The sequence below is a fragment of the Chanodichthys erythropterus genome, chromosome 3 (genome assembly GCF_024489055.1).
Source record: "Chanodichthys erythropterus isolate Z2021 chromosome 3, ASM2448905v1, whole genome shotgun sequence".
In the NCBI taxonomy this organism is placed as follows: domain Eukaryota; kingdom Metazoa; phylum Chordata; class Actinopteri; order Cypriniformes; family Xenocyprididae; genus Chanodichthys; species Chanodichthys erythropterus.
In genome coordinates, this window is record NC_090223.1 from 66,604,609 (window position 1) to 66,631,511 (window position 26,903).

At 37.5% G+C, this 26,903-nt stretch overlaps 2 protein-coding genes across 2 annotated transcripts in view; both read right to left on the reverse strand.

Annotated features, from left to right (window-relative positions):
• The window catches only part of LOC137006099 (NACHT, LRR and PYD domains-containing protein 3-like), a 57,645-nt gene extending 33,254 nt beyond the window's left edge, over positions 1 to 24,391 (reverse strand). Inside the window, exons 1-8 of the mRNA XM_067366533.1 lie at positions 24,208 to 24,391; positions 20,161 to 20,268; positions 19,208 to 19,485; positions 12,219 to 12,266; positions 9,974 to 11,768; positions 9,632 to 9,805; positions 7,221 to 7,391; positions 6,955 to 7,125 (exon numbers count right to left, since the gene is read on the reverse strand). Of these exons, the coding sequence (XP_067222634.1) occupies positions 6,955 to 7,125; positions 7,221 to 7,391; positions 9,632 to 9,805; positions 9,974 to 11,768; positions 12,219 to 12,266; positions 19,208 to 19,466 (2,618 nt within the window). The 5' untranslated portion in view covers positions 19,467 to 19,485; positions 20,161 to 20,268; positions 24,208 to 24,391. The remainder of the gene's footprint in view (positions 1 to 6,954; positions 7,126 to 7,220; positions 7,392 to 9,631; positions 9,806 to 9,973; positions 11,769 to 12,218; positions 12,267 to 19,207; positions 19,486 to 20,160; positions 20,269 to 24,207) is intronic.
• Positions 24,392 to 24,405: 14 nt separating this feature from the next.
• Positions 24,406 to 26,462, reverse strand: LOC137005383 (uncharacterized). Its single transcript, XM_067366245.1, has 4 exons — positions 26,447 to 26,462; positions 26,156 to 26,306; positions 25,443 to 25,642; positions 24,406 to 25,208 (listed from the first exon to the last, which is right to left on the reverse strand). Exons 1-4 carry the CDS (start codon positions 26,460 to 26,462, stop codon positions 24,406 to 24,408), a joined length of 1,170 nt encoding a protein of 389 aa, XP_067222346.1.
• Between the last annotated feature and the right edge of the window lie 441 nt (positions 26,463 to 26,903).

Genomic DNA, 26,903 nt, shown 5'->3' on the forward strand with positions numbered 1-26,903 from the left:
ATTTTATTACTGAGAAGAAAGTGCACGGCACATATTTACATATTCATCTAAACGTCGCTTAGCAGTGTTGGCGGCGTCAGATGTTAGTTTACAGGGTAACACTGGTCACGCATTTCGAACTTCGTTTTACCCCTAAACGAAGAACGAAAAAGAAGTTCATTTGAAGTATACCAGGGCCTTTAAAAAACCAATGCTGCACATTGTGCTTTTTGCCCTTGCTTGTACTTCGCCTTGGCGGCGGACCGACCATCGTCCTGCCCGCAAGCTAAACATCTTCAAGAACTCATCCAATCCCCTGCAAGAACCTTTGTTGAACATCACAAATGAGGACTCACCAAAAGTCCTTTGTTTCCAGCAACTCCTTGAGATGCAGAGAGACAACCCACGCAGCAACGCGTGAACCCTACAACTATTCGACGAAGACTCCATTTTCTGCAAAGCCAACTATTTCCCCACGGACGTCGTCCTTCAGAACTCTTGACCGAGCAACGCCGCTTCCTTCAAATCCGTTACGAAGGGAACACGAGGAGCAGCCAAAACAAGTAACACAGGTCTCCTTATTTTGCTGAGCTGGTGCAACTATATTAAGCAAATGAGACTATGGTTGATTTGCGAGTGTATTAATACTCTCAGGTTAAGGTCAGAGAAACGTGTTAAAAGGTAAACAATTGGGGAATCCACCTCCAGACAATAATCTCACTATTTCCCTGGAACTGAATGAATGTGTGTGTGTGTGTGTGTGCGCGAGTATGTTTTTTTTCCTTAGATTAGTTTGTGTTTTAGTAGATTTAGTTCAATAAAGTCTTGTTTGACTTTCCATACATACAGTGTCTTGTGCTGTGCTTACCAAATTGCTGCCTTAAGATTGTGCTACCTTGCTCATAATCATAATTAATAATCATAATAAAATATTATTTCAGTGACCATGGGATAATATTTTGTCCAGAATTGGTAAAATACTTTAACCTCAATTTCTTGGTGGACGAATAATTGATAAACTGTTAAATATTGATTCTGAATCATTTACAGTAAATCCTATTCTTACTCAGTGTAATTTGGTTACACTTTTGAATTAATTAATTGGGTTGATTCCTACAAGCTTTAATGGAAAATGCATTTGCATAACTTGCAAATTATATATTTGTCCTCAGTGTGCAGACATAATTGTGTAAACATATTTTCTTAAACATACAGAAAACATGAACTGATGCAAGCAAATGTTAAGAATCAAAATCTTGAAGTTACCTGCAAAATCTGGCAAAATCTTTATTTGGACATATAGTTGGATACATCTGACTTTTACAAAGAACTAACAGAAATATGTGCTCGATTTGTTGTGCTCTGGCTTGATCTTTTTTAATATCCCTAATGTTACACACAGCAAAAACCATCATTCTCATAAAATGTGGAAAGAAAATCATTAAATGAATCATATAGAGTATATGAACAGATGTATAAATAGGGCGTACATCCCTTCTTCTTTATCACATGATCAAAATTATCTATAAAACAAGCTGTGATCAGAAGAGCAACCAACAAATTCCATTCATTTGTTCATAGTTCAAAACGTCAAAGAACAAAGAACACGTGAGCACCACGACGCATGCGTGTGACGCAGGAGCCAGCCAATACAGAGTCCGTGTTCTGGTGTGTGGTAATTTCGGATTTCATGAAAAAAATATATTAATTTGTGTTCTGAAGATAAACGAAGGTCTTGCGGGTTTGGGACTACATAAGAGTGAGTAGTTAATGACAGAAATTTAATTTTGGGTGAACTAACCAGTCGGAGATCACTAAAATTAACATTAAAGAGATGTGTGAACTTGTCAGACACTAATTTTCTCTGGCCGTCTCCCTGTTTTACGAAGTGATGAGACACTGTCATCACTCAGTGGCTGGCTGTCTCAGTGGTGTCCGCAGAATAATATAGGGTTCATAGACAGTTGGAAAAGTTTTTGGGGCAGACCTGGGGTCTCATTTATAAAGCGTGCGTACGCACAAAACGGGGCTAGAAACGTGCGTACGCCAGTTCCCACGCATAAGTTGAGATTTATAAAAACAAACTTGACGGGAAAATTTGCGAACTTCCACGCAAACTCTGACCCATGCGTACGAACATATTGGAGACAGCAGTTTGGCGACACCGATGGTGAGCTGAGGGACTGACGGCAGATGAAGGAAAACAACTTTAACTCCCTCGGGTCGGCGGTCACGCCGGCGTGATCACCGCGTTTTTTTTCTAACCAGTGTGAAAGAGACTCAAAATACTCCGTCAATGTTGCACATACAATTAAGAGCTATACACCATTTTAATCTGTGGAATATCTTCTTTTATTTGTGTACACTCAGAGTAAAAACAAAATGTTGTGCTTTTTGTAAAATAAAGAAAACTAACATGATGCGTGATCTCTCGTCTCCCTCTGAAGGAAGTCCAATCTGATAGTTCTCAGAAAATGAACTGTAACTTAGTGAATACTAATCACAAAAAAATTAGACTTGTTTCTAAAGAAACGTTGAAATGTCAGGTTTTAAATCGTGTAAGTCAAATCGAAAACAAACCTTCTGTGTTTATGTAATGTCAGATGACATGAGCCATGTCAGAAATCCGTGATTCAGCTCATTATCCGCTAATGTGGCCACGCCCACAGAGGGAGCGCTATTCAGAGGCAAATTCAGTCAATACATGCATACATCGTCTCAATCATGTATTTATTGTCTTGAAAAGTGTTTTGAATAGCCATAGTTAGCGAGCTCTGGCCTCTGTTAGTTCAGTTATTTCCTGGATTGCCTATTCTTCTTTAGCATTGGCATTTGTGGACTAAAAGTGTACAGAGCGCCCTCCGGCTGCAAGTATGAATTGTAAACACAGTATCCAGCGTTCACAGTGACGACAATAAATAATGAATAAATACTCCTCTGTATAGAAAATTGACATAAACATGAGAATCCATCAATATTTCTCCAAATGTGCATGCTTTTAAGCTAAAAGCCTATATGAAATGCCATAGAGGTAACATAACTGTTCAGACACTTTGCATCATAGAAATGCATTATATTTTAATAATAGAATACCATTATTTTAAATTGTAATAATATTTCACAGTATTGCTGTTTTTTCTGTATGTTTGATTTACATTATGATGAGCTTGAGACATGATCAACAGAGGGTTTTTTCACAGCCTACCTGACTGAAAGGCCTCATTATTTATGCAGGTCATTAGAGATCTTTTATGCGATTCTTTTGTCTTCTCAGGTGAGAATCACCCATTATACATGAGGATTCACGCCTCCACGCATACTGTGTTTCTTGACCAAAGATGTTTTAGAAAATTTAAATCTCTCTATTGTTTTATATGAAGGAGTAGGCATGATAATTTTTACATCATTTTGAAGCAAAAACTCTAGTCTACAACCTCCAATACCCAGAAGTCTTGTGAACACAGATTTAATATATATTTTTTGGCTTTATTTCAGTGACTTAAGTTTTTTGTTTTTTCAATAACCACGCATAAATGTTATTCCTTCAAAAATACAAACATGTACATACATGTTCCTCACATGTTATTGTAGCCTAGTTTGTGCTGAATACAGTGTAATGACACTTTTTCCATTAATATGTTTATGAACAACTGAAAAAAGCACAAATGTCAGGGCATGTCAAAACTTCTCCAGGCCCCAAATCAGCCTCAGACCCCTGAGGGTTAAATCCTCATTATGAGTCATAATCATAAATACAGTGCATGTTCACAATAACAGTTTAAATAAATAAAAGAATGATTTAAACTCGCATGGAAACATGTTTTCATTTTGTTATACACATTTACATTAATATTACAGTTCACTATTGCCGATAAGCACTGAAATTACATTACACAGAAGTTAAACAAACGTGATATGAATTCAGATAGTAGATGTGCTACTTTCGATCACTTTTCCTGTGACGCGCTGTTTTAATGACAGCGAGGAGTGCTGGGAGCACAATAATTCCTCTTTAAACTACACTGCAGATGTTATACAAAATATTTTAGTGAGAACGACGATCAGTGATGCACACTTAACTTAGATATTATGGAAGACACTGCTGGATTCGGTGGTCGAACGGTCCGTTGTCCAGTTTGAATAGGTCCAATAATATCTTACAGTACAACCACAGCTGCAGGAGGTGTTGATGTCGTGTGAAGGATCTTCAAACAATTACCATTTGAAGGATATAATATGAGGAAAATGGTAAGATTTGCATGTTTTCTTTTTAAAATACTTTGTCAGTGACGCGCCGAGACAGACGATTACACTGCAATAAATAAGTAGGCCACTAAAAATACTAAATACTGTTTACACTAAAAATAGCCAATAAACTTCCTAAAATATATGTTCACCTTATCAGCAAAACTGCATAAATTTGATTTGAATTGTTTAAAACTATTAAAATACTATTTGGCCAGTGGAAATGAATGAATCAACTCTATTCTAAAACCTTTATCTGAAGTATTTTATATAATTTTGTTTTTATGGATATTTTGATATATTTATTCTAAAACATAAAGAGGATATTGGATGATCTTTATCAATATAATGTGTGGCACAAATGGCATTTATAGTCCATTACTAATATTTTCCAATGTCTTGTACCTTTGACGGTGTTAACCATGGTGTCACGTGGATAGGAATATGTATGGAAATGATATGCAGATGAGGTTATGCATAGTAAAATTAGGTGTCGTAAGCTCCATATATGGTGATTTCAGGGAGGAGACAGGGTGGAGAAGCATGTATGCACAATCTCCCGCTGACTGGGATTTATAAAAGGATTTGTGCGCAGGTTCTGGCATAAGCATGGTTTTATAAATCTGATTTTTTTTGTGCATACGCAGAATCTAGCTTTTGCGCGTACGTACACTTTTAGGATGAAATCTACGCAAACTTTTGTAAATAAGGCCCCTGACCTGTTGAAAAGAGATGGTATCTGTCCCCCCTCTAGTGATATGGCACATAGTCTTAGAGCTGATCCTTAATAATACAGGAGCCCAAGTCAGGAAGCAGACAGACTGGCTAAACTGAACATTGACTACATTTACATGTGCGCCAAAAATGGGATTATTTCTAACAATCAGAGTAAGGTCTTAATTGCAGTATGGTGTTTACATGACACGAGCAGAACTCTTCACTCCAGTTTATAGTCAAACCAAAATTTATTCAGACACCTAAACATTTCATTCATTAATTCAGTTTATTGACCATAGTTTAAAAAATGGTAATAAAATGTGACAAGATCTCAGAGTTAAAGTGTGTCAGGAAAATATAATCTTAAAGCGGAACTCAGTAAGATTTGCGAAGCTCCCCCTACAGTTTCCTTCAGTGAATTACACTGCCGTAAATACTCCAAGCGCAGCTCTGGACTACAACGACTACAACGCTCACCAGCGCAGTAGTTTTGCAAATACAGTACAAGAAATCTCGATGGAGGTGGGTAATTTTCTAAATTGTCTTATAAAGTGAGGTCGCTATGTGTATATTGAATTACCGTAAAGCATTTTGTCACTCTCGCGTGAACGTGAACATGAGGCGAGATTGTGTCGGGTCGACGCAGCTCAACTTGCAAGTGCTGTTTTCTGGCATAGACGTGCCAGAGGGGGTTAGTGCTCACCTCAAACACACCACTACAAGTCAATTAACCATCGTAAGGACTTATAAAACTATTTATGAAGGTAAAAAAGTTACTTAGTTCTGCTTTAATTATGTCAGATAACACTTAAGCAAAACATGGTCAGGTCAAAGTGTCCCAAATTAATTTTTGGTCCCAAATCTTTATCAATTTCACTGGTAGTCCACTGTATGAAGAATTTTTGGGTATAATATGTCACACTTTATTTTGCTATCTTCACTTACAGAAATGAAGTGTCCTGCACCCACTAGTAAAAATATATCACAAATGTCTGAATAATTTTTGGTTTGACTGTAAATGCTATTTTCATTATAAATAAGGTTATACCACACTCATGTTACGGGCCACTGTTTTTAACTACTTTTTAAAATACATTTTTATGGACGTACTGGACATTATTCAGCGTTCTTTGCTCTGTTTGGATGAAGATATGGAGCAGAGATTGTGCGGCGAGTTGTTTTGACAGTTTAGTGATTTGGACAAGAGAACACTTCAGAATAATGTCACAGAGTTCATTCATGTCTGCTAAATTTATACCCCTTGACATTGATTGAGTTGATTAACTGAATGCTCTCCACCTGTGCTAATTAGGTTTCAAGTTTCAAGTTTTAAAAAACAGATAAAAAACAGATATAATACAGATGAACAAATGATAAAGCTCAGGTTGTTGAATATTAGATCTAGGGCTGGGCAATATGGCAAAAAAAAAAAAAAAAATCTCGATTTTTTTTTTTTACAAGATGATTGCCGATTTAGTTTTTTTTTTTACTGTTTAACCAGTCAACTTAACTACAATATGATTTAATTAACATTCTCTTTATTAACATTCTGGTTTAAAAAAATGTTCCATTCCAAGTGCACACATGAAGTGATCAATATGGTGTAGGCCTGAATGTAAAACAACTTGTTAAATATCTTTGCAGAAATATGCCTGAAATATGAAGGCAAATGTTGTACAAACTTATCTTAAACACATCCTTTAAACTCAGAAATAATATAAAATAAGAAAATATTTCTGAGCCAAAAAGTAATAGCAATAAATGACACCAGTAATATGCTATTATTAACATCAAATGTGTTGTAAAAACAGAAAACAACAGCAGCTTTCAGCCTGTCACCATCATACAAACATGAAATATCAAACAGGTTTCCAGAGTTTTCAATTGATATATTACTTATGTATCTATGACAAAAAGTATTTTAAGTCTGTTTTGCTGCAATGTGAAAAAAAAATCCTGCAAAACGCGCCTGGCGCATTTCCCAACTCCAGAGTGTTAAGGAAAACCATTTACCTCAAAATCTCCAGCTTACAGTTTCTCTTCAGTCCATCAGAAAGAAGCTTCACTCCAGAATCCTGCAGGTCATTGTTACTCAGGTCCAGCTCTCTCAGGACACAGTTTGAGGATTGTAGAACTGATGAAAAACTCTCACAAGACTGAACAGTGAGATTACAGTGAGTAAGGCTGAAAGAGAGCAGAATACACACATCAACAGTCAGATCATCTTCAAACACTATGACCGACTGACTGTAAGTGATCTCTTATATGTTCTTAAATACCTCAGTATCTCCAGCTTACAGTTTCTCTTTAGTCCATCAGAAAGAAGCTTCACTCCAGAATCCTGCAGATCATTGTTACTCAGGTCCAGCTCTTTCAGGACAGAGTTTGATGACTGTAGAGCTGAAGACAAACTTTCACAGGACTGACCAGTGAGATTACACCCACATAGCCTGTGTAGAGAACAACACAGACAGTGATATCAGTGTGATTATAAGGAAGGGTTTATATTCTGAACTGCATGTTTGTGCTAAATTCAGTGTAATGAGACATTAGCCATTAAAATGTAAGGGTTGAGGGTTAAGTTTGTAACTCATCTGTGCATTTGTGCTCAACACTGCAGCAAATTGTACATGGATGCAATTGATACAGTTCAGATCAATTAAATCTCAACGATCCGGTCAAAGCGGTTCTCAAGTTATCAACACACTGAAACTGTCCTACTAAAATAAGGCAATAACTGGAAGTAATATGATCATTGGAGAAACACGGTGTGCAGAGAATTTGACTGATGAAATGAAAATAAAGCTACTGTAATAATCAAATGCACAAGGAAAGGGAACATGCTTTAAATTGTTATTATGACATGATATTATGACATGTTCATAAGAATCACTTAATGAAAACAGAAAATGTGGGTATTATTTCATTGGAAATAATTGTAATTGGAAAAATGCATTAAAAAAAATTTAGTGTCAGTCTTCACTTGCCTCACGATTTGATTACGTTTCAGAGGGTAACGATTCGATTATAAATCAATTCACGATTCATCTTTTCCTCCAATCCTTTGATTAATAATAATTATTATTATATTAATAATCACAATATAGTTCAAAAATGCAAATGACAAACAGTAGAACAAATACAATATAAGAAAGAAACATGAAATTAACAATGAAATTGTGCTTTACTTTTTTCATTTTACATCTATTTAAGAAATTTTACAGAAATTAATGGGGTAGTTCACCCAAAAATGAAAATTTTGTCATCATTTACTCACCCTCAGGTTGTTCCAAACCTGTATAAAATTCTTTGTACTGCTGAACACAAAGGAAGATATTTTGAAGAAAGTTTTTAACCAGGCTGCTTTGGGCCACCATTGACTTCCATAGTAGGAAAAAATACATAGTAGGAAATACAACATAGTAGGAAAAAAAATACTATTGAAGCCAATGGTGGCCCAAAGCGTATTAAGTGTTTTAATTCAGTGTATTAATTATAAATAAATTGATTCTTATTAAAGCTGAAAAAGTTCATTCATTCCAGAGCAGTGAGTGATTCCCTCTCATCTTTTGTTGTTTGATTTACATTAATAACACAGATGGCAGCAGGTTTATTATATTAAAGGTGCCCTAGAACCCTTTTTCACAACATGTAATATAAGTCTAAGGTGTCCCCTGAATGTGTCTGTGAAGTTTCAGTTCAAAATACTCCATAGATTTTTTTTAATTCACTTTTTTAACTGCCTATTTTGGGCCATAATTAAATAGGCACTGATTCAGCATGCTTGATGTTAATACTGGCTTGTCTAATGCCTTGAAAATGGGCTGGCATATGCAAAAGTTGGGGGCGTACATATTAATGATCCCGACTGTTGCATCACAGTCAGTGTTATGTTGAGATTCCCTGTTCTTCAGAGGTCTTTTTACATAAGGAAGAGGAAACAATGGTGTTTGAGACTCACTGTATGTCATTTCCATGTACAGAACTCTAATTATTTAACTACGCTGAGGTAAATTCAATTTTCAATTCTAGGGCACCTTTAAGACCTAAAGCATGGATCTAATACAATGCTACTGTTATGCATTCCCAGTTTTGTGTACCATGTGTTTTTGTTATTTTGGTTTTGTTCCTGTTTCCTGTTTCATTTGTAGTCCTTTTGTAGTTTTTAGTTTCCAGGTTTGTTTTGTCAGCCTGTTAGCCTTTGTGTATTTAAAACCCAGTGTTTTCTGTATTCTTGGTCAGGTCATGTCCTTGTATGGGTGTTTTTGTTGGTGATCTCAGTTCTGCTCCTGGTGTTCAGTGTTGCTTGTTGTGTTTCCTGGTGTTTTTGTTTTATTTTGGCTCTTATTTTTATTAAATCTCACTCTGCGTTTGGATACCGCTCTCCCTCGTTTCTGAGTTTCACAATCATTATAGCTACACATCAGATTTACCCTCTTTGTGTTAAGACTATATTTACATGAATATTCCTCAAGAGTGAAATATAACAATAAAGAGAACTGAATTTCAGAGACAGGATTCTTTTTCTGAAAATCAAAATCAGGTTTTCCACCTTGTGTGCTTGGAGAAAATACCACTGATTCATTCATACAACAATATAGACAGGAGAAATATGTGCTAGTCATAGTTATGGAACAGCTATTTGTCCACATTTTTGAATATAGAAAATGAGTGAATGTGAATGTCAAACCTCAGAATGTTCAGTTTACAGTTTGAACTCTTCAGTCCATCAGAAAGCAACTTCACTCCTGAATCCTTCAGGTGATTGCTGCTCAGGTACAACTCACTCAGATGGGAGTCTGATGATTGTAGAACTGAAGATACAGTTTCACAGAAAGTTTCATCAAGTCCACAGCCGTCAAATCTGCCAAAACAAAATGTTTACCCAGATTTACTGATGTTTAGTGTTTTCCAATAACACATTGTACCCTTCAAAATCAGGACAGACAGATATTATTCAGTATTTTTACATTTAGTTGTTTAGTGATAGAATAAAACCTTTAATTAAACAGTGATCAGTAAAATTACTCACAGGGCTTTTCTGCAGCATTTCACAGCTGGAACGAGTTTCTTGTTGTCTGCCTGTGATGACGTAAACCTCTTTGGGTTGAACTCATCCAGCACCTTCTCTGACATCAGCAGTATGTAGGTCAGCACTGTGCACATTGAAGATGAGAGTTTTTTCCCTGGATGTTCATCTGAACTGATGTATCTCTGGATTTCCTCATATAATGAATGATCCTTGAGCTCAAGTAAGCAGTAAAACAGGTTGACTGAAGCTTCATCTGAGATCTTCTTGTTTTGTACTTGTTTAATGTATTTAGTTGTTTGTGCGATGCTCTCTGTGGTGTCTTCAGTGTGTGTGATCAGGCCTTCAAGCATGGTTTGACTGGATCCCAGTGAAATTCCCATCAGAAACCGCAGAAACAGGTCCATATGTCCTTTCTCACTCTTCATGGCGTTATCAACAGCCTTCTCTAGTAGCTCCTGCAATGTGATGTTTTCTTTTGGCATCTCAAAGAAAAACTGAAGCTCCTGCATGTTCTTGTTCAGGTAACAGAGGAACACATGCACTGCAGCGAGGAACTCTTGAACACTCAGATGCACAAAGCAGAAGACCTTTTTTTCATGAAGTCCGTATTCCTTCTTAAAGATCTCAGCGATCATTCCTGTGAACTCAAAGTCTACTTTTTTTAGATCAATGCCACATTCTTTCAGATCTTTCTCATAGAACACAATGTTATCCTTCTTCAACTGATCAAACGCTAGCTTAGCTAATTTCTTAATAATTTCTCTGTTCGAATCTAAGAGCTTTGTATATTCTCTTTCTTCTTGCTCATCGTACTTCTGACTCTTCATGTTCATCTGTATCAGCAGGAAGTGAATGTACATTTCAGTGAGTGTTGTGCTGATGTTCTCTGCATTGTTCTTGATGAGAATATTCTGAAGTACTGTGGCAGTGATCCAGCAGAACACAGGAATGTGACACATGATGTAGAGACTACGAGACGTCTTAATGTGTGAGATGATTCTGGAGGCCTGAGTCCCATCTGTGATTCTCTTTCTGAAGTACTCCTCCTTCTGTTGGTCAGTGAATCCTCGCACCTCTGTGAACAAACCCACATACTGAGGAGGGATCTGATTGGCTGCTGCTGGTCGTGAGGTCACCCAGATGAGAGCTGATGGAAGCAGCTTCCCTTTGACCAGACTTGTGAACAGCACGTCTACAGATGATCTTTTCTCAGTGGAATTCAATGATCTACTGTTAAAATTCAAAGGCAGGCGACTCTCATCAAGTCCATCAAATATAAATGCTATCTTGTATTTCTTATATAATTTTGATTTCTCCAGGTCCTTCAGTTCAGGATAAAATTCCAGCAGAAGCTCGTGGAGACTGAAATCTTCATTTGTCATCAAGTTAATCTCTCGGAATGGAAGCAGGAATACACAGTCAATAAAATCGTTGGCTTTTCCTTCTGCCCAGTCCAGGATGAACTTGTGCACAGAGACAGTTTTTCCGATGCCAGCAACTCCCTTGGTCAGAACAATCTTTTTCTCATTTTTTCCTCTTAGTAATGTAAATATATCATTGCATTCGATTGGTTTGTCCTGTTTTTTTTTATTCTTGAAAACATCATCAATCTTCATAATCTCATGTTCCTGATTGACATCTTTCATATCTCCCTCTGTGATGAAGAGTTCTGTGTAAACATCCTTAAGATGTGCTTCATTTTCTTTCTTGCCCTCAAACACACGCTCTGCTTTCTCCTTAATGTTGGATTTGTGAGTTCCCAAGAATTTTTTCAGATTCTTCAGATTCAAATCCACTGTTATAAAAGATTTGTGTAAGTAAATACAATACATTTAATTAAAAAAAGCTTTCACATCAGCATGATCTGATCAGAATTCATTCAACATATAGTAACTAAATTACTGTTGAAATTATTACAGCTCAAAGGGCTCAGATCTTCCATGGTCATTGCCAGTGACATGGGCTAGTGTCCAAATTCAAAATACATCTGACATGTTTAAATCACTTCTGAAACACTTTAAAAAGGCTAGTTCACACTGAACACTGACACTGCTTAATCATCAGATCACATTCCTGCTTAAACAATCCACAACCTGACAAACTGTAAATTAACATGTTTAGTTGGTGAAAACCACACTAACAGGGATAACACTCTCAAAACCTGGCGTTCATGTCTATTTGTGTTGGTCTATCAGTTGATGCAGTGTGATCTAGCCTTAAGAGAATATGACTGTTAAGACTGTACCTGGCTTTTCTGTGTGTTTTGCTGTGGTCTCTGTGATATTCTGTGGTCCTGTGAGGAGAGAGAAAAGGAGAGAAATAAAAAATATATATATTTTTTTACAGATACACAAAAGAACATGCCTGTGAACAATATGACTAAAATGAACTGTTAGATTTAGAGGCCTCTTACAGCCCTTTTATTCTCTTCCTGAGTGTAATACAAGTCACCATTCACTTCTTTTATGTTCAGTCACCATAGAGAATATGCATGAGTGAAGAAATGTCACATAGCCTCTTTTGTATTTTTCCATAACTAAAAAACAACTCCTTATATGTTTATTTTCTTCTTATTTATAGCCACCTTGTTTTTCTTTGTGCAAGGGTATTTTCCATATTTGTTATTTCAGACTATGAAATAATTGCGTTAATGGTTTTATCTTTGGGTGTCACTTTTGTTTCTTTGGAAAGTATACATTGTGTAAACTTATCAATAAAGATTGAAAAATTGGGACATGACTGTGTGTGATGATTCTTCTCATGGCCGCAGACCATCGATGACTGAGAGGGACTAAAAAACAATGTTTTTTTTTAAGGCGACCCTTATAGAGTGCCCCAGGGATGACGCGTTTTTGTAGGCCAACCCGGAAGTTAGCAGCGCACGGGTTCCCTCGGTTGAAAGCCTATGCATTTTTCCCATAGACTTTTGGAAAAATCGCAGAAAATAAGCTCTGTGTTTAACAAAGGGTTATGACACTTACACGTTTTGTCTATCAAGATAATCTTTACAAGTGAACACAACATTTATAGATTTTGAAGCCTAAATAAAGTTGTCAGATATAAAAGGCTAACAGTAGGCTATAAACGGACTACAGCACACCATGGTCGCGGATCAACGTCATCACCATCAAGCTTCCTCAAACTTTATTTAAAAAACAACTTTATTTAAAAATATACTCGCTGATTATGATCTGCACTGTGTATGAATCCTTATCCACTTTTTCATGAGAAATGCTGTCCAAATGTCCCGTTTTTAATGATGACGTCTAAAGTCCCCGCCAAAGGAAGTAGTCCCTTTTAGCAATTTGTTAGAAACTGCCGATTTTAAAACACAGTAATAGTTTAAAAAATCACAAGTGGGTTATAACTGGTGTGTTTTATGTCATAGATCAAAACGTGAAAGTATTTAGAGGCTTTGTTAACCACAGACCTTATTTCAGGCGATTTAGCAAAAACCCATTAAAAAAACCCATAGACTTTACGGCGTTGGAACCGGAAGTACTAAAATGCTAACTCGCTTCCGGGTTTAGCCTACAAAAATGCGTCATCCCTGAGGCACTCTATTTTAGAACGTTTGCCCCAGGTTTGCCCTTATTGTTTCCATGGCGACGCGTGCGTTTCACGAGCGCTGAACGTAGCCACAATAACACTGTATGAGAGATGGATCACTATTATTTTGTTTTTCCTTTTTTATTTAAAATATTCACAAACTTGCTTACATGTCTTCAACTATATGATATTCCGATTCTCAAATATGTGTAAGTGAGTGTGTTTTGTCGTTTAAAAACCTTTATAAATGATCTTTATCTTGATCTATAATGCGAGATGGGCGCCGCCATCTTAGTTTGCACTGCAGTTCACAGAGTTCTGTCAGTCTGATTTACAGCAGGTGAATATATCAGTTTCTCCTGAAATATATGCAAGTAAGTGGCTGGTGAGCTGGAAGAATAAGAGAGTAAACTTTATAGTTACTTAGACCCATTATGTGTGTCTGATATGAATAAATGTCAGCAAATTATATTTGAATTCACTGTTTATTGATGCTTCCACTGACGTCTGACATCAGTGTGTATTTTATAAACTCCAAATGTATTGTTTAATGGTGCTTATGCATATTTAAATGTCTGAAACCTTAAAAGTAGTGATGTTACGGTCCGTGCCGAGGCTTCTGAGCGTGTGTCGAGAAATCCCGGAAGCTTTTAGTGAAGCGCGTATCGAAGCTTGTGTCGTTTTAGATCAGTGACGTCATTGATGACGTTCGAAGCCTCGCTTCTGCCTGACTGGTTCGAGTGGTTCGACTGGATATTGTTCGAATCTTGGCGCGACATTTTGACAGATATATAAACCCATGGGATCCCCTCAGAATGTCGCCCCTCCTGCCTGTTATGACCAAAGAATTTGTTTACACACATTTGATAGCCCCATTCATTTAAAAACCAATACGTTTATTACACAGTTATGTTATACAATCATTATATACAACCAGAAAATACACATTACATTCAAATGAATATATAAGTCTTTGTGGAAATTGATTTTTTCTTCACCGTTATTTCTAAGCCAAAATAAAGTGTACAGTATCACAGATCACATCAGGTCATCTGTAATGTATCTACTTGTTTTACACTCTTTGACCACCAGGTGGTATTTTGAGCAAATGAAGCCTCGAGAAATGAACCCTTTTGTGAACCACTTGGCTGAAAAGCTTCAAAACTTCATGAGGCTTCATCTCGCCATCACTACTTAAAAGAAACATTATGTGGCTGAAAACACTGAGAGCGCGCGTCCGTCTTGCAGCCAGAGCGCGAAAGCACCGTTTGAATCTAGCAGTTATGTGACGTCGTTGAACATTCTAAATCCCATATGTGGAACCGTACGCCCAGGGGCACAGAAATAAACATCCCATATGTGGGAACGTACCGCTCAAAGGGTTAAACAATAAACTGACATAAAGACATTTGAATATGTTTATATGATCCTCCTTCTGCACATTTGTAATGTAAACACTGACTCGATACTTCCGCCTACGTCAACCGTGACCTTTTCAACGTAATTGCGTATTACGTGGCATCACAAACGCGCATCGGAGAAAAGAGCAAAGCCAGCATTTGTGCTTATAAAACTTAAACTTCTTAATTTTTTTTAAAAATGACCAATCGTTTCGCTAGATAAGACCCTTATTCATCGTCTGGTGTCGTTTAAAGCCCTTTGAAGCTGCACTGAAGCTGCCATTCAACCTTCAACCGTTTGGTGCCCATTGAAATTAATGATATGGAGAAAAATCCTAGAATGTTTACATCAAAAACCTTAATTTCTTTTCGACTGAAGAAAGAAAGAAATTGACATCTTGGATGACATAGGGGTGAGTAAGTTATCAGCAAAAGTTTATTTAAAAGTGGAGTAATCCTTTAAATACTTCAGGGGGTATTCTAAAACGTTTGGGAACCACTGCTTTGGGCAATGTTCTGCTAGGAAACCTTGGGTCCTGCCCTCCATGTGGATGTTACTTTGACACATACCACCTACCTAAGCATTGTTGCAGACTATGTACACCAGGGGTCGGCAAGTAAGTTTGGCATCGGGCCAAAATAAAATTGTCACTAGATGGCAGGCCAGAATATATTCAAAGGATAAATCAAATTAATTGATGAAAAAAATTGTGCCTTTTGTAACTGGTATTGAGTTACTCTGTGTTAAATCCTGTAGTAGGACAGTCATTAACAAAAAGCCACATTTGTGTAGCAGTGTCCGGGTTTTACACTGGATAAATTAATAAAGCAGAGTAGTGACACGTAACCTGGCAAGTATCTTCATTCCCCAACTTGCAACACAGACCGCCTTGCTAAAACACACATGTGGGAGATGTGGAATGGATAAGAATAACTCAAAAAATAAAAGACTTAAGCCCATTAATGGCATGTTTGGGTCATGCTCTTTATGAACTATGTTTTATTTCCTCTTTCCATATTGTAAATAATAAATGTGGGCCCCACATTATATTAGGTGGTCTTAACTACTATGTACTTACATCAAAAAATAAGTACAGTGCCCTTATTGGGCACTGTACTTTCATATTGAATTGCAAAACACATTTGCTGCTATGGAGGTGGATACGGGTAAGGTTAGGGAAAGCTTTGGTTGTATGGGTAGGGGTAACGTGTAAGAGATGGGTCAACAGTGTAATTATGTCATTACTAAGCAACCATGAACTCTCTCCACACAGATCTAATTCAGAACCAGTCGCTATCAAAATAATCTGGCTTCGGACGCAGGCCAGATATTATTGCTGGCGGGCCAATTTTGCCGCCTGTTGCCGACCACTGTTCACCCTTTCACGGAAACGGTATTCCCTGGTGGCTGTGGCCTCTTTCAGCAGGATAATGCTCCTGCCACAAAGCAAAAATGGTTCAGGAATGGTTTGAGGAGCACAACAACGATTTTGAGGTGTTGACTTGGCCTCCAAATTCCCCAGATCTCAATCCAATGGAGCATCTGTGGGATGTGCTGAACAAAGAAGTCAGATCCATGTCAGATCCCTTTTTTTTCTGAGGTGTTTTTTAATAAATTAAAATATATTCCTGTATGCGCACAGCTTCTCTGTCAAACAAATATATTTACTGAATAAAAAAATATAATATATCAGGTAGGTTTTGTCGAGCTCATATGCCCTCCCTCCGCGACACGCCATTCATTCCCGCACTCACGCACACTTGCCCCGCCCCACCTCGTGTTTGCTGCTGGCTGAAGACTTCTGACAACTATTCCCGGGAAAAGACAACAGCTGTCTGGTGATGAGAAGCAAAAAAGAAAAAAGCCCTAGATTAATCCTGTGCATCTCTTTCAGGTAGCCTATGTTCACAAACATATGAAAGTTTTGGCTATTTAAAGGTGAGATTATTTATACGTTTAGCGCCGCATTAATAATTTGACCGCCAGCAACGCATCTGCCTTATTTGACACTAATTTAATTTATGTCATATTATATGGCTATAATTTCAGTTATTTTAATGTGCTGTGCATTGCGTTTTTGACCATGGTAAAGATATCTAGGGCTGTTAATACAGGAAGAGGAGCATTTCATGGACGCAAAACCATTAACCGCATTATTAGACAGTTTTCTAAAGATGCACGATTTATTAAAACCATTTAAAATCATAATACAACATTGCATAATGCTATCATTCTTAAATCTACGCTTACACAGGAGAATATTTTAATAAAATTTTAAACCCTTGCTCCTAGTGTGCATGTTTTGATGTTCACATATTCTTGTTCAAGAAATTACAGTGGCTGTAGCATTTCTGTCATAAAGAAGTGGGCAAATATTATTATTATTATTTAACTAATATTATATTTTTAATTATGCTGGTTGGCCAAAAACAAGGATATGATCGTGCTGTGTAACAACAACAATCAGCAGGCTTTTGGCGCCCTCTGCAGGCAGTTGTTATAATACATATTATGCACTTATAACGTTTCAAGGGAAAAGACTCTTGATGTGTTTAAATATGAGGATTAGCTTGTTTTGGTTTAGAAGAAATCTACAGACGCAAACAGACGGGGGTAGTAAACAGGGCTTAAAACAAACACCATCTAAATCAGGGGTGGGGAACGTTGATCCTGGAGGGCCATTGTCCTGCAGAGTTTAGCTCCAACCCTGAAAAAAACACTCACCTGCTAGTAACTTTAGTAATCCTGAAGACCTTGATTAGCTTCAGGTGTGTTTAATTAGGGTTGGAGCTAAACTCTGCAGGACAATGACCCTCCAGGATTAATGTTCCCCACCCCTGATCCAAATGGAAATTTTCTTTCCATTAGAGCAGTGCTCTCAAACTGCCGGCCCGCGGGCCATTTACGCTTGCCTACATTACAGTAAAAGCACTCACTCAAGTCGCGAGCGTCGATTTCCGAAACGTGCTACCAATAAACATTACGCTGCATTCACATGGGGCGTCACCGTTGACGCTTCTCATTTACTTTGAATGAGTGACGTAATGCGTTTGCCGAACTGAATTGTGGGTTCCGTCACGTCGCTTCACTCACATTGCAAACGTCAGAAGTTGAAGATTTCTCAACTTTTCAAGCGCCAACGCAAGCGTCATCCAATCAGATCTCCCTATGCAAATACCCTGAAGCAGTCGCTAGCCAATTGTGTTCGCAGAACACCAGGAAGTAATGTGATTGGCTGTTGTCACTATAACGGTCGTGTCAACACAAGCTTCAGACGCGCCCTCTGTGAAACGCTGACACCCCATGTGAATGCAGCCGTTACCGATGCTCAAACGGCATCTTGGACAAATGTGGCTCAGCTGTGTGAGCAGAAGCGCTGCCAGGTGTCTGGCAAGAAATAGAATAGTGTACAAATGTATTCAGGGATTGTATTTGTTCAGTACAATGTTGTTCAGTGCAAGATTTTAATGTTATTTAAGCTAAAATAAAGTAAGGGAAAATATTTGCACTAACTGTTATAAACTAATACTTTGTAACGTTGATAGAGACACTGCTGTTTACATTTTTTGTTAATATGGGAAAAATATTTTAGAAATGAAATTTGAAGTAAATGAGAAATAATGCAAAGGAAATTACATTTTCAGAAATGTTTCTTGTACTCGGATGTTAAAATGGCCCTCCTATGAGGTGTCAATAACATCAACGGCCCCCAGCTGATTTGAGTTTGAGACCCCTGCATTAGCGTAAAAGAAGACATCGAAGCAATAGACCCAAATCTTAAAATTGTGCACTACATGAAAGTATTCCATTAACACCCGAAAAATTAATACGATTTATTGATTTGTGTAAAATAAACAAATTATCAGTGAAACTATGTCCATCTCTTTGGTGCAGTCATTTAAATATATAGCTGCTTGAAAACAGTAGTGTAGAAAACATGCACATTTAGGCATAGTTTCCTTTGCTGTTGTGATAAAGTGAACACTAAAGAACAGGATCATCACTACTGCCCTCAGCCTGAGCTGTGTGAGAGAGAAAGAGATCAGGATGAAAATACTGTGACATTAAACCACACAAACACATCAGCAAAACAGAGAGATGAAAGATTCAGCTAAAAAAGCAGTTATTCACTTATTCTCTAAACATTCACTCTGTGAGACATCAGTTATAGAAAAATAATACAACTGGACCTTTTTCATATGAACTGATTTTTTATAAATAAATAAGTTTCACATTTTATTTATATTTTAAACAGCACATTTAACAAGTTCATTTTAATTTTACCTTGCTTGTGTTTGTTCTCTAGCTGCTCAGCCAGATTATTCTGGTTCATCTTCCTCAGGATCTTCACGGTGATCTTCACAGCTTCTTCTGCTCCAAAACGTGCCACCATCTTATCCACTGTGTCTAACCTATCTGCATTCACCATTTCAGACTTTGATATACACTCATGATCGTTCACTAAATGCCACTGAAACTCCTTCAGTTCAGCTTGTACCAGTTCATTCAGTGATTTCTCAAGCAGATCTTTCACAGATGCCATCGTCCTTCACCGTCCACAGCTGCAGGACAAAAAGAAAAAGATGTTTTTAGTGTTTACTGAAGTAAACGAAGTTAGAGATCAGCTGAACCTGTAGTTTATTAACTATTATCAGATATAAGCAAATGCTGTGGTAATCAGATATGTCCCATTTTGTCCAAAATGGAGAGGAAATAATGCTTGCTGTGCACACTGCTGTGACTAGGGGTTTGCAACATTGACAAAAACATAAGATCAATCTGAGATTTTAATCCGTAAAGACAATTAAATGATATTTTCTGAGCGTGTAACTGTGCTGGTACCTTGGCAGGTTTGGGTCTGCCGTGGACAGCTGACTCAGGAGTTTTTAATACTCTTCATATTCTGCTTGATGGTCAGTTCACAGCAGTAACAAATTACTTTTTTCCAATGTTTCAATTGATTTTGTACCTTTTATGGGCATTTTTCCTTTATAAATCATCTTTTAAACCAAATTATACATGCAAAATCTTTTATGTCAATTTCATAAATCAAATTCAGTTAAAATAATAAGACACAATAGGACTGTTGCCAATCAAATTAAAAAAGTTTCAACAAAATTCATCTTTGCAATAGAGGAAACAGAAGTTGCATCTGAAGTGGCATTTAGATGCATTTACACAGACATTTTAAAGGGATAGTTCACCCAAAAATGAAAATGTGATGTTTATCTGCTTACCCCCAGAGCTGCCAGGATGTAAGTGACTTTGTTTCTTCAGTAGAACACAAATGATGATTTTTATCTCCAACCAGTGCGGTCTGTCAGCCATATAAATGGGAACTTCATCTATGAGAGTCAAAAAAACACACATAGACAAATCCAAATTAAACCCTGCGGCTCATGACGGCACATTAATGTCCTAAGACACGAAACGATCGGTTTGTGCGAGAAACCGAACAGTATTTATATCATTTTTTAACTCTAATACACCACTATGTCCAACTGCGTTCAGCACTCGTTTAGTGAGGTCTGATCGCGCTCTGACAACGACAGTGATGTCTGACACTCATTGAAGTATAAGCACGAGACATCACTGCCGTTGTCAGAGCGGTAAATCCTAGTAATCTACAAGACTATATACGTGCACAGCACTCTGGGTATGTGTGTGTGAGGGATAAACTCGATCAGATCACATGCTATTAAAACAACAATTACTATATTATAGCAGATGATATTTATCACACACCTCGAGCTGTGATTGCTCTTCCCTATCTTCAATAAATAAATAAACATTATTTTCATAATTGGGTCATTCTACAGAAACGTCCACTTTTGGTATGACAAAATGTCTTAAAATGTATTTCTTTTTTTAACATTTAAACTTAGACAACATTATTATATTACACTTAGACTTTATGAATACACATAAATGACAGCTTAACGATTTTTTATTTTTTTTGTACATTTATTTAAAGACTGCATGTCCCCTTTTTTTGTCACTGGTGTTACCTTACTTCTCTGGCATTTTCAAATGTTTTTATGAAATATTATTTTTCAATTTTTTCAGAACATGCAGTCAGAGTTACAGAATAATAATGATAATGCAAAAAATAAGGAGATTATGTGTTTTTTATTTTAATCAGGTTAGTTAAAAGTGTGATTGAATGATGATAATTCAATTGCACAACCATGTATTTGCTATAACAATGAAAATATTTGAAAAACAGTTATAAAAAAGTAATGATGCAATCCTTTGAATCTTAATTCTTGAGTGTAGCAGAATTCATTGGATGTAAAATTATTATGTCACATATGACACATTTTATTTAATGTGACAGACAAAAAACAGTAACACCAGTGACACAATGAATCACCAGTGACGTATACATAGGACCAATGATCCTTAATTTTTCAACTATAATTAAGTAGATTGGACTAAATTTTTACATTTGGTGTACAATAAAAGACTATCATTGACACTTAGTGAAAGCAGTCAGTAAAAGATCATAAAAAAAAAAACATTTTAAAACTGTCTGTAAAATATGCTGTCTGTAAAGGCGCTGCACTGAATTTAGCCATATATCCTTAATTTAGCCATTTCTAACCAAAGGAGGATTAACAATAAGAAAGAAAAGTTATAATCATGTAATCTCAGTGCTATTTTATGCAAAAGAACTAAATGAATAGCTTTAAATAAAGTTTATCTATAAATGGGTAACACCAGTGACAGTAACACCAGTGACATTTTTAATGAAAAATGCATTTTACAAAATGGCTGCTGCAAGGTATCAATCCACATGTTGTCAATCATGATATATTCACTAAATTAAGTAGTTAATCAATTTGTATTCTAGTTTTTTTTATAATTCCCTAGCAATAAAGTAGGTCACACCAGTGACTTCAACTAAAAGCTTCATATGAAATTATGATTTTGTAATTAAAATTTCTGATAACTGAAAAGAGAGAGTGGACTTTCCATTGGCCTTTCTTCATGGATCTTCAGGAAATAGGAAGAAGGAAGTCAAGTGATGTCATCAGTGTGATTATTTATTTCAAAATAAGAGATTTTTGTTAAAGGTAACACCAGTGACACAACACCAGGGGACCACTACATTCATTATATATTTTATAATATTTATTTGGCATTTTTTTTTTATGTCATTTACATGATATATTTGATAGTTATGTATACATTATTGTATTTGAAATGGTAGAAAAACCTGTTTCTGACCTCAAAATAAAGCACTTTCTCTCTGTACATGACTGTGGGGACGAGCACTTCTGTGGCGCTTGGAATTTTTATAATTAATTAAAAAACAAATATTGCCACATTGATGCTCAAGAAGGTTTAATTGTTCAAATATCATATTGTTTCATATTAAAATATAAAAAGAATTGTAATCCTAAAGTGTTTTTCAAGTGTAATATTTCTGTAAAGTCTAGGGACAGAAAAGTGGATGTTTCTGTAGAATGACCCAATTGTCTATTTATATACAGCATCTCTCTTCAGTCAAACCATTGCTATGCTTTCTGTGGAGTTTATTAATGTAAAATCCTAACATTGTATGATATGCACATGAATAATTCTTTATTACGTAAACATAACAATCCATCAACACCTAAAATAAATGTTTATGTTCACACTCGGACTAAACAAGTTAATAAACTATAGGTTCAGCTGGGGCACGTTCAAGCTCACACCGGTGCGCAACGTTTTGCTACGTTTTCCGGGTTGAACGACATGTTTCCTGGAAATGGTGTGCAACGGTGTGCAACAGGTTTGAGATACGTTTTCTCTTGTTTGGTGGGTGTGTCAGAAATGTCAGCCCAATCAGCGGCAAGATGCATACAAATCACGCAGTATTAAAGAGACAGCTCGCACAATGTGTATTTTGCTGTTGTATTGTGAAGTGACACTTTCATAAACTTTTCTATACTCCTCTGATTATATATTGGTAAATATTACAATATCAAAGCACAACAACAGTGATCAGCAATAATGATAAGCCTAATACAAACAATAAAAATAATAGATCAGCACAGTCTCGGAGGTAAGAAGTGGATTATCCTTCACCTGAAATGTTTGTCTTTTCATCCTAAAATACAAGGCAAGATCACAATAATTAGAAGTTTCCACAAATGCCTTCACTCGATTTGGGATGTTCTGTTTTATTCTGGATGACAAGGGCAGTGACTGTAACATCAAGTGTATTTTGTTGTATTAAACACATATTTATACCGACTGCAGGCTCCGAAAATTCTTCAAAAAGAACACAAAGAATGGCCTTCTCAGCTGCCATAGTTGCAACTCCTGCGTCATCAGAACAGGGTGTTCAACGCACCACCGTTTCCGTTTAAAAAACGTTTTGCAACGTTTTGTCGGGGCTGAACACAGCCCTGATCTCTAACTTCATTTACTTCAGTAAACACAGATGAACCAATCAAACTGTACCTCTCTGTATGATTTGAACTGGGCGACAGCTGATGATGTAACACCCAGGTAGGCACGCCCTCACGTGATAATGATTGGTCGATTGATAAGCTTCAATCTGATTGGCTAAAGAGCACGAATGACCTGGGTGGGAGGAGTCTGGTGCCAGGATTGTGTCAGAAATACACACGCGAATTACATGCGAATGTGAGGAGAAACTCGTAAGTTTCAAACATTCAAAATTTTTGTGCACAGCTTTATATCTATGAATTGTGTTTTGTGTGTGTGAAATGTATTTTATGAATATATAACTTTATATTGTGCACATGAATTGCTTTTTGTGAATGTATATATTTTTTTCTTGCACATGAATTGTTTTTTGTGCACGTGAGTTAGGTTTCATGCATGTGTGAATCATGTTTCTTGTGTGAATTATTTTTGAGACAAAATTCACTCCATATTACACAGCCTCAAAGCAGAGAGAGTCAATGCGCTGCTCTTCCTGTCACTGTTTTTAAAACACACACACACACACATACACTCTCACACACACACACACACACCCTTTCCTGTTTCAGGGTTAGTTTACTTGAGATAAACGTCTCTAAGCTTCAGATGTTTTCTATGGAGCCCCGCACATGATGCACGCTTCACATAGTTGTTCCCTCGGTTTATAAATCGTGTGCACGATTTAGCCTACTATTTTTTTCCTGCATGTCATGTGCGGGGCTCTGTAGTTTTCAGCACATGTGTGAAAGCAGTGTCAGTTAATTATAAATCATTATTATTCAGCCCTACTTTTCCCATCTCACATTTCACAGATCTGCATTCAAAAGTGAAAATATTACATTTACATTTATTCATTTGGCAGACGCTTTTATCCAAAGCGACTTACAAGTGAGGAATACAACAAGCGAGTCGTTATGACGAGGCAAATAGACAAGAAGTGCTCATAATACAAGTTATAGGCAGTGCTCAGATTATCCTAAGCTACAATAGAGAGGGATTAGAGGAAGTGAAAGGATAGGAATAAGAAGTTTTTTGTTTTTTTTTTAAGATGAGGTTAAGTGCTCACGAAAGAGATGGGTTTTCAGCTGTCTTTTGAATATTGCCAGGGATTCTGCATTCCGGATGAAGGCAGGAAGATCATTCCACCAGCAAGGGACAGTGAATGAGAATGTTCTGGAAAGTGATTTTGTGCCTCTCTGTGATGGTACCACAAGCCTTCGCTCCTTTAATGAGCGCAGGTTTCTGGTAGGAGTGTAGACTCGTAAGAGTGAGTGGAAGTAGGAGGGTGCTGAGCCTGTGGTAGATCTGTAAGCAAGCGTCAACGCCTTGAATTTGATGCGAGAAGCAAGTGGTAGCCAGTGAAGAGAGATGAAGAGAGGCGTGACGTGGGCTCTTTTGGGCTCGTTGAAGACGAGACGTGCTGCTGCGTTCTGAATCATTTGTAGAGGCTTGATTGTGCATGATGGCAGTCCAGCCAGAAGTGCATTGCAGTAATCAAGCCTAGAAATGACCAGAGCCTGGACCAGAAGTTGTGTTGCATGTTCTGTTAGAAAGGGCCTGATTTTCCTGATGTTGTATAGTGCAAATCTGCATGACCGAGCTGTCATTGCAATGTGGTCTTTGAAGGTCAGTTGATCATCAAGGATTACTCCAAGATTTCTGGCCGAATTTGATGGGGTAATTGAGGATGTGCCTAGCTGGATGCTGAAATCGTGATTTAGAGTCGGATTGGCAGGGAAGACGAGAAGCTCAGTCTTAGCCAGGTTGAGCTGTAGATGATGTTCTTTCATCCATGCCGAGATGTCCACCAGACAGCTTGAGATTCGAGCAGCTACTGTGGGATCGTCTGGATGGAATGAAAGGAAGAGTTGTGTGTCATCAGCATAGCAATGGTAGGAGAAACCATGTGCCTGAATGATGGGACCAAGTGATGTAGTGTGAATGGAGAAGAGGAGGGGTCCAAGAACTGAACCCTGAGGAACCCCTGTGGTCAGCTGATGAGCTTTGGATACCTCCCCTCTCCAGGCAACCCTGAAAGACCTTCCTGTGAGATAGGATTCAAACCAGAGAAGTGGAGTACCTGTGATGCCCAGTGATGAGAGGGTGGACAGGAGGATCTGATGATTCACTGTGTCAAAGGCAGCTGATAGATCGAGCAGAATGAGGACTGATGATTTGGAATCAGCCTTTGCAATCCGCAGGGATTCAGTGACCGACAGCAGTGCAGTCTCAGTCGAGTGGCCACTCTTGAAACCAGATTGATTGACATCCAATTGGTTGCTGTGTGAGAGGAAAGATGACACCTGGTTGAAAACAACTCGTTCAAGTGTTTTTGCTATGAATGGTAGGAGAGAAACAGGTCTGTAGCTGTCTACAAGAGACGTGTTTAATGTGGGTTTCTTAAGCAGTGGGGTTACCCGAGCCTGTTTGAATGTGTTGGGGAAAGTGCCAGTGAGGAGAGATGTGTTGATGATGTGTGTAAGTGCTGGTAAAAGTGTGGGAGCGATGGCTTGTAGAAGGTGTGTGGGGATGGGATCTAGAGGGCAGGTAGTAGGATGATTGGAGAGGAGAAGTTTGGATACTTCTGTCTCAGTGAGGGGAGAGAATGAAGAGAGGAGGTGTGTGGCTGTGTGTGTGGTTGGTCTGAGTTCCTGTGTGTGTGGAGCAGAGAACTGACTGCTGATGGTAGATGTTTTGTCAGTGAAGAATGTAGCAAAATTACATATTGTATGTATTTATGGACTCTGTTTTTGAAAACAGATGAAAACAACAAAAGAAAGATGAAACACTCACCTCAAACAATATTTGAAGACTTTTCTTTCTTCTCTTCTGAACTGTCGTGTTGAACAGCTGAAATTTCTTTCACTTCCTTTCTCTGAAATACAGGAAGTGAAACTTCTTTTCAAGTGTCGGTGACAGTCAGACGTCAGCAAACGCACCGACTCTTAGCTGTTTTTATTCTGAAATCTGTTTGGAAGAAGTTTGTTTCAAGTTTGTTCAGTTTTTACAGTTGCTAACATCCTTTTGTCCGATCTGTAGTCACATTTTCAACACTCTAAACTCATCCGTCTGTTGTGATCACACCATTAACACAATTCATGTTGTTTTCACACAGTAGGTTGTTTGCAATCACGTGGTTCTGGTGACATGCGAAATTAATGTGGAGGGCAAGCAGTGAAAATTAGAATGGAAGAGATGGAGAAAAGCCCTTTCTGTGCTGGTTTAGAAAGGTTTAAACAGAAAATCACAACATGTGTTTGACGTGATCCTTGTGTTATGAAGAGGAGTGACTTCTCCACTGAATTGAAAGACTTTCCTGCCATTGAGGAGGAAGATATAGAGGATGTGAAGCTGCCGTCACGCCGCGTTCAGCTCTAGTCTGGGTTTGTTTATATCGCGCTGTCTTTAAACTAGTGACATTAAGGCAGTATTTTGATTTTCTCAAAGCTCAGAGAAAAACTGGACGGTGTGATACAATTTTCACCTTTTATACATGTAAAAACACACTAAGGGAAGCAGATGAGGAGATGACCGGAAGACA

Bases quoted from the DNA above. Each gene is read 5' to 3' on its own strand.
- LOC137005383 (XM_067366245.1), bottom strand. The intron at 25,643-26,155 runs GTGAGTGTTTCA...CCTCTCACACAG, and splicing joins GTCTTCAAATATTGTTTGAG to CAACCAATTGGATGTCAATC. The intron at 25,209-25,442 runs GTACTCCACTTC...CATTCCATCCAG, and splicing joins CTCATCACTGGGCATCACAG to ACGATCCCACAGTAGCTGCT.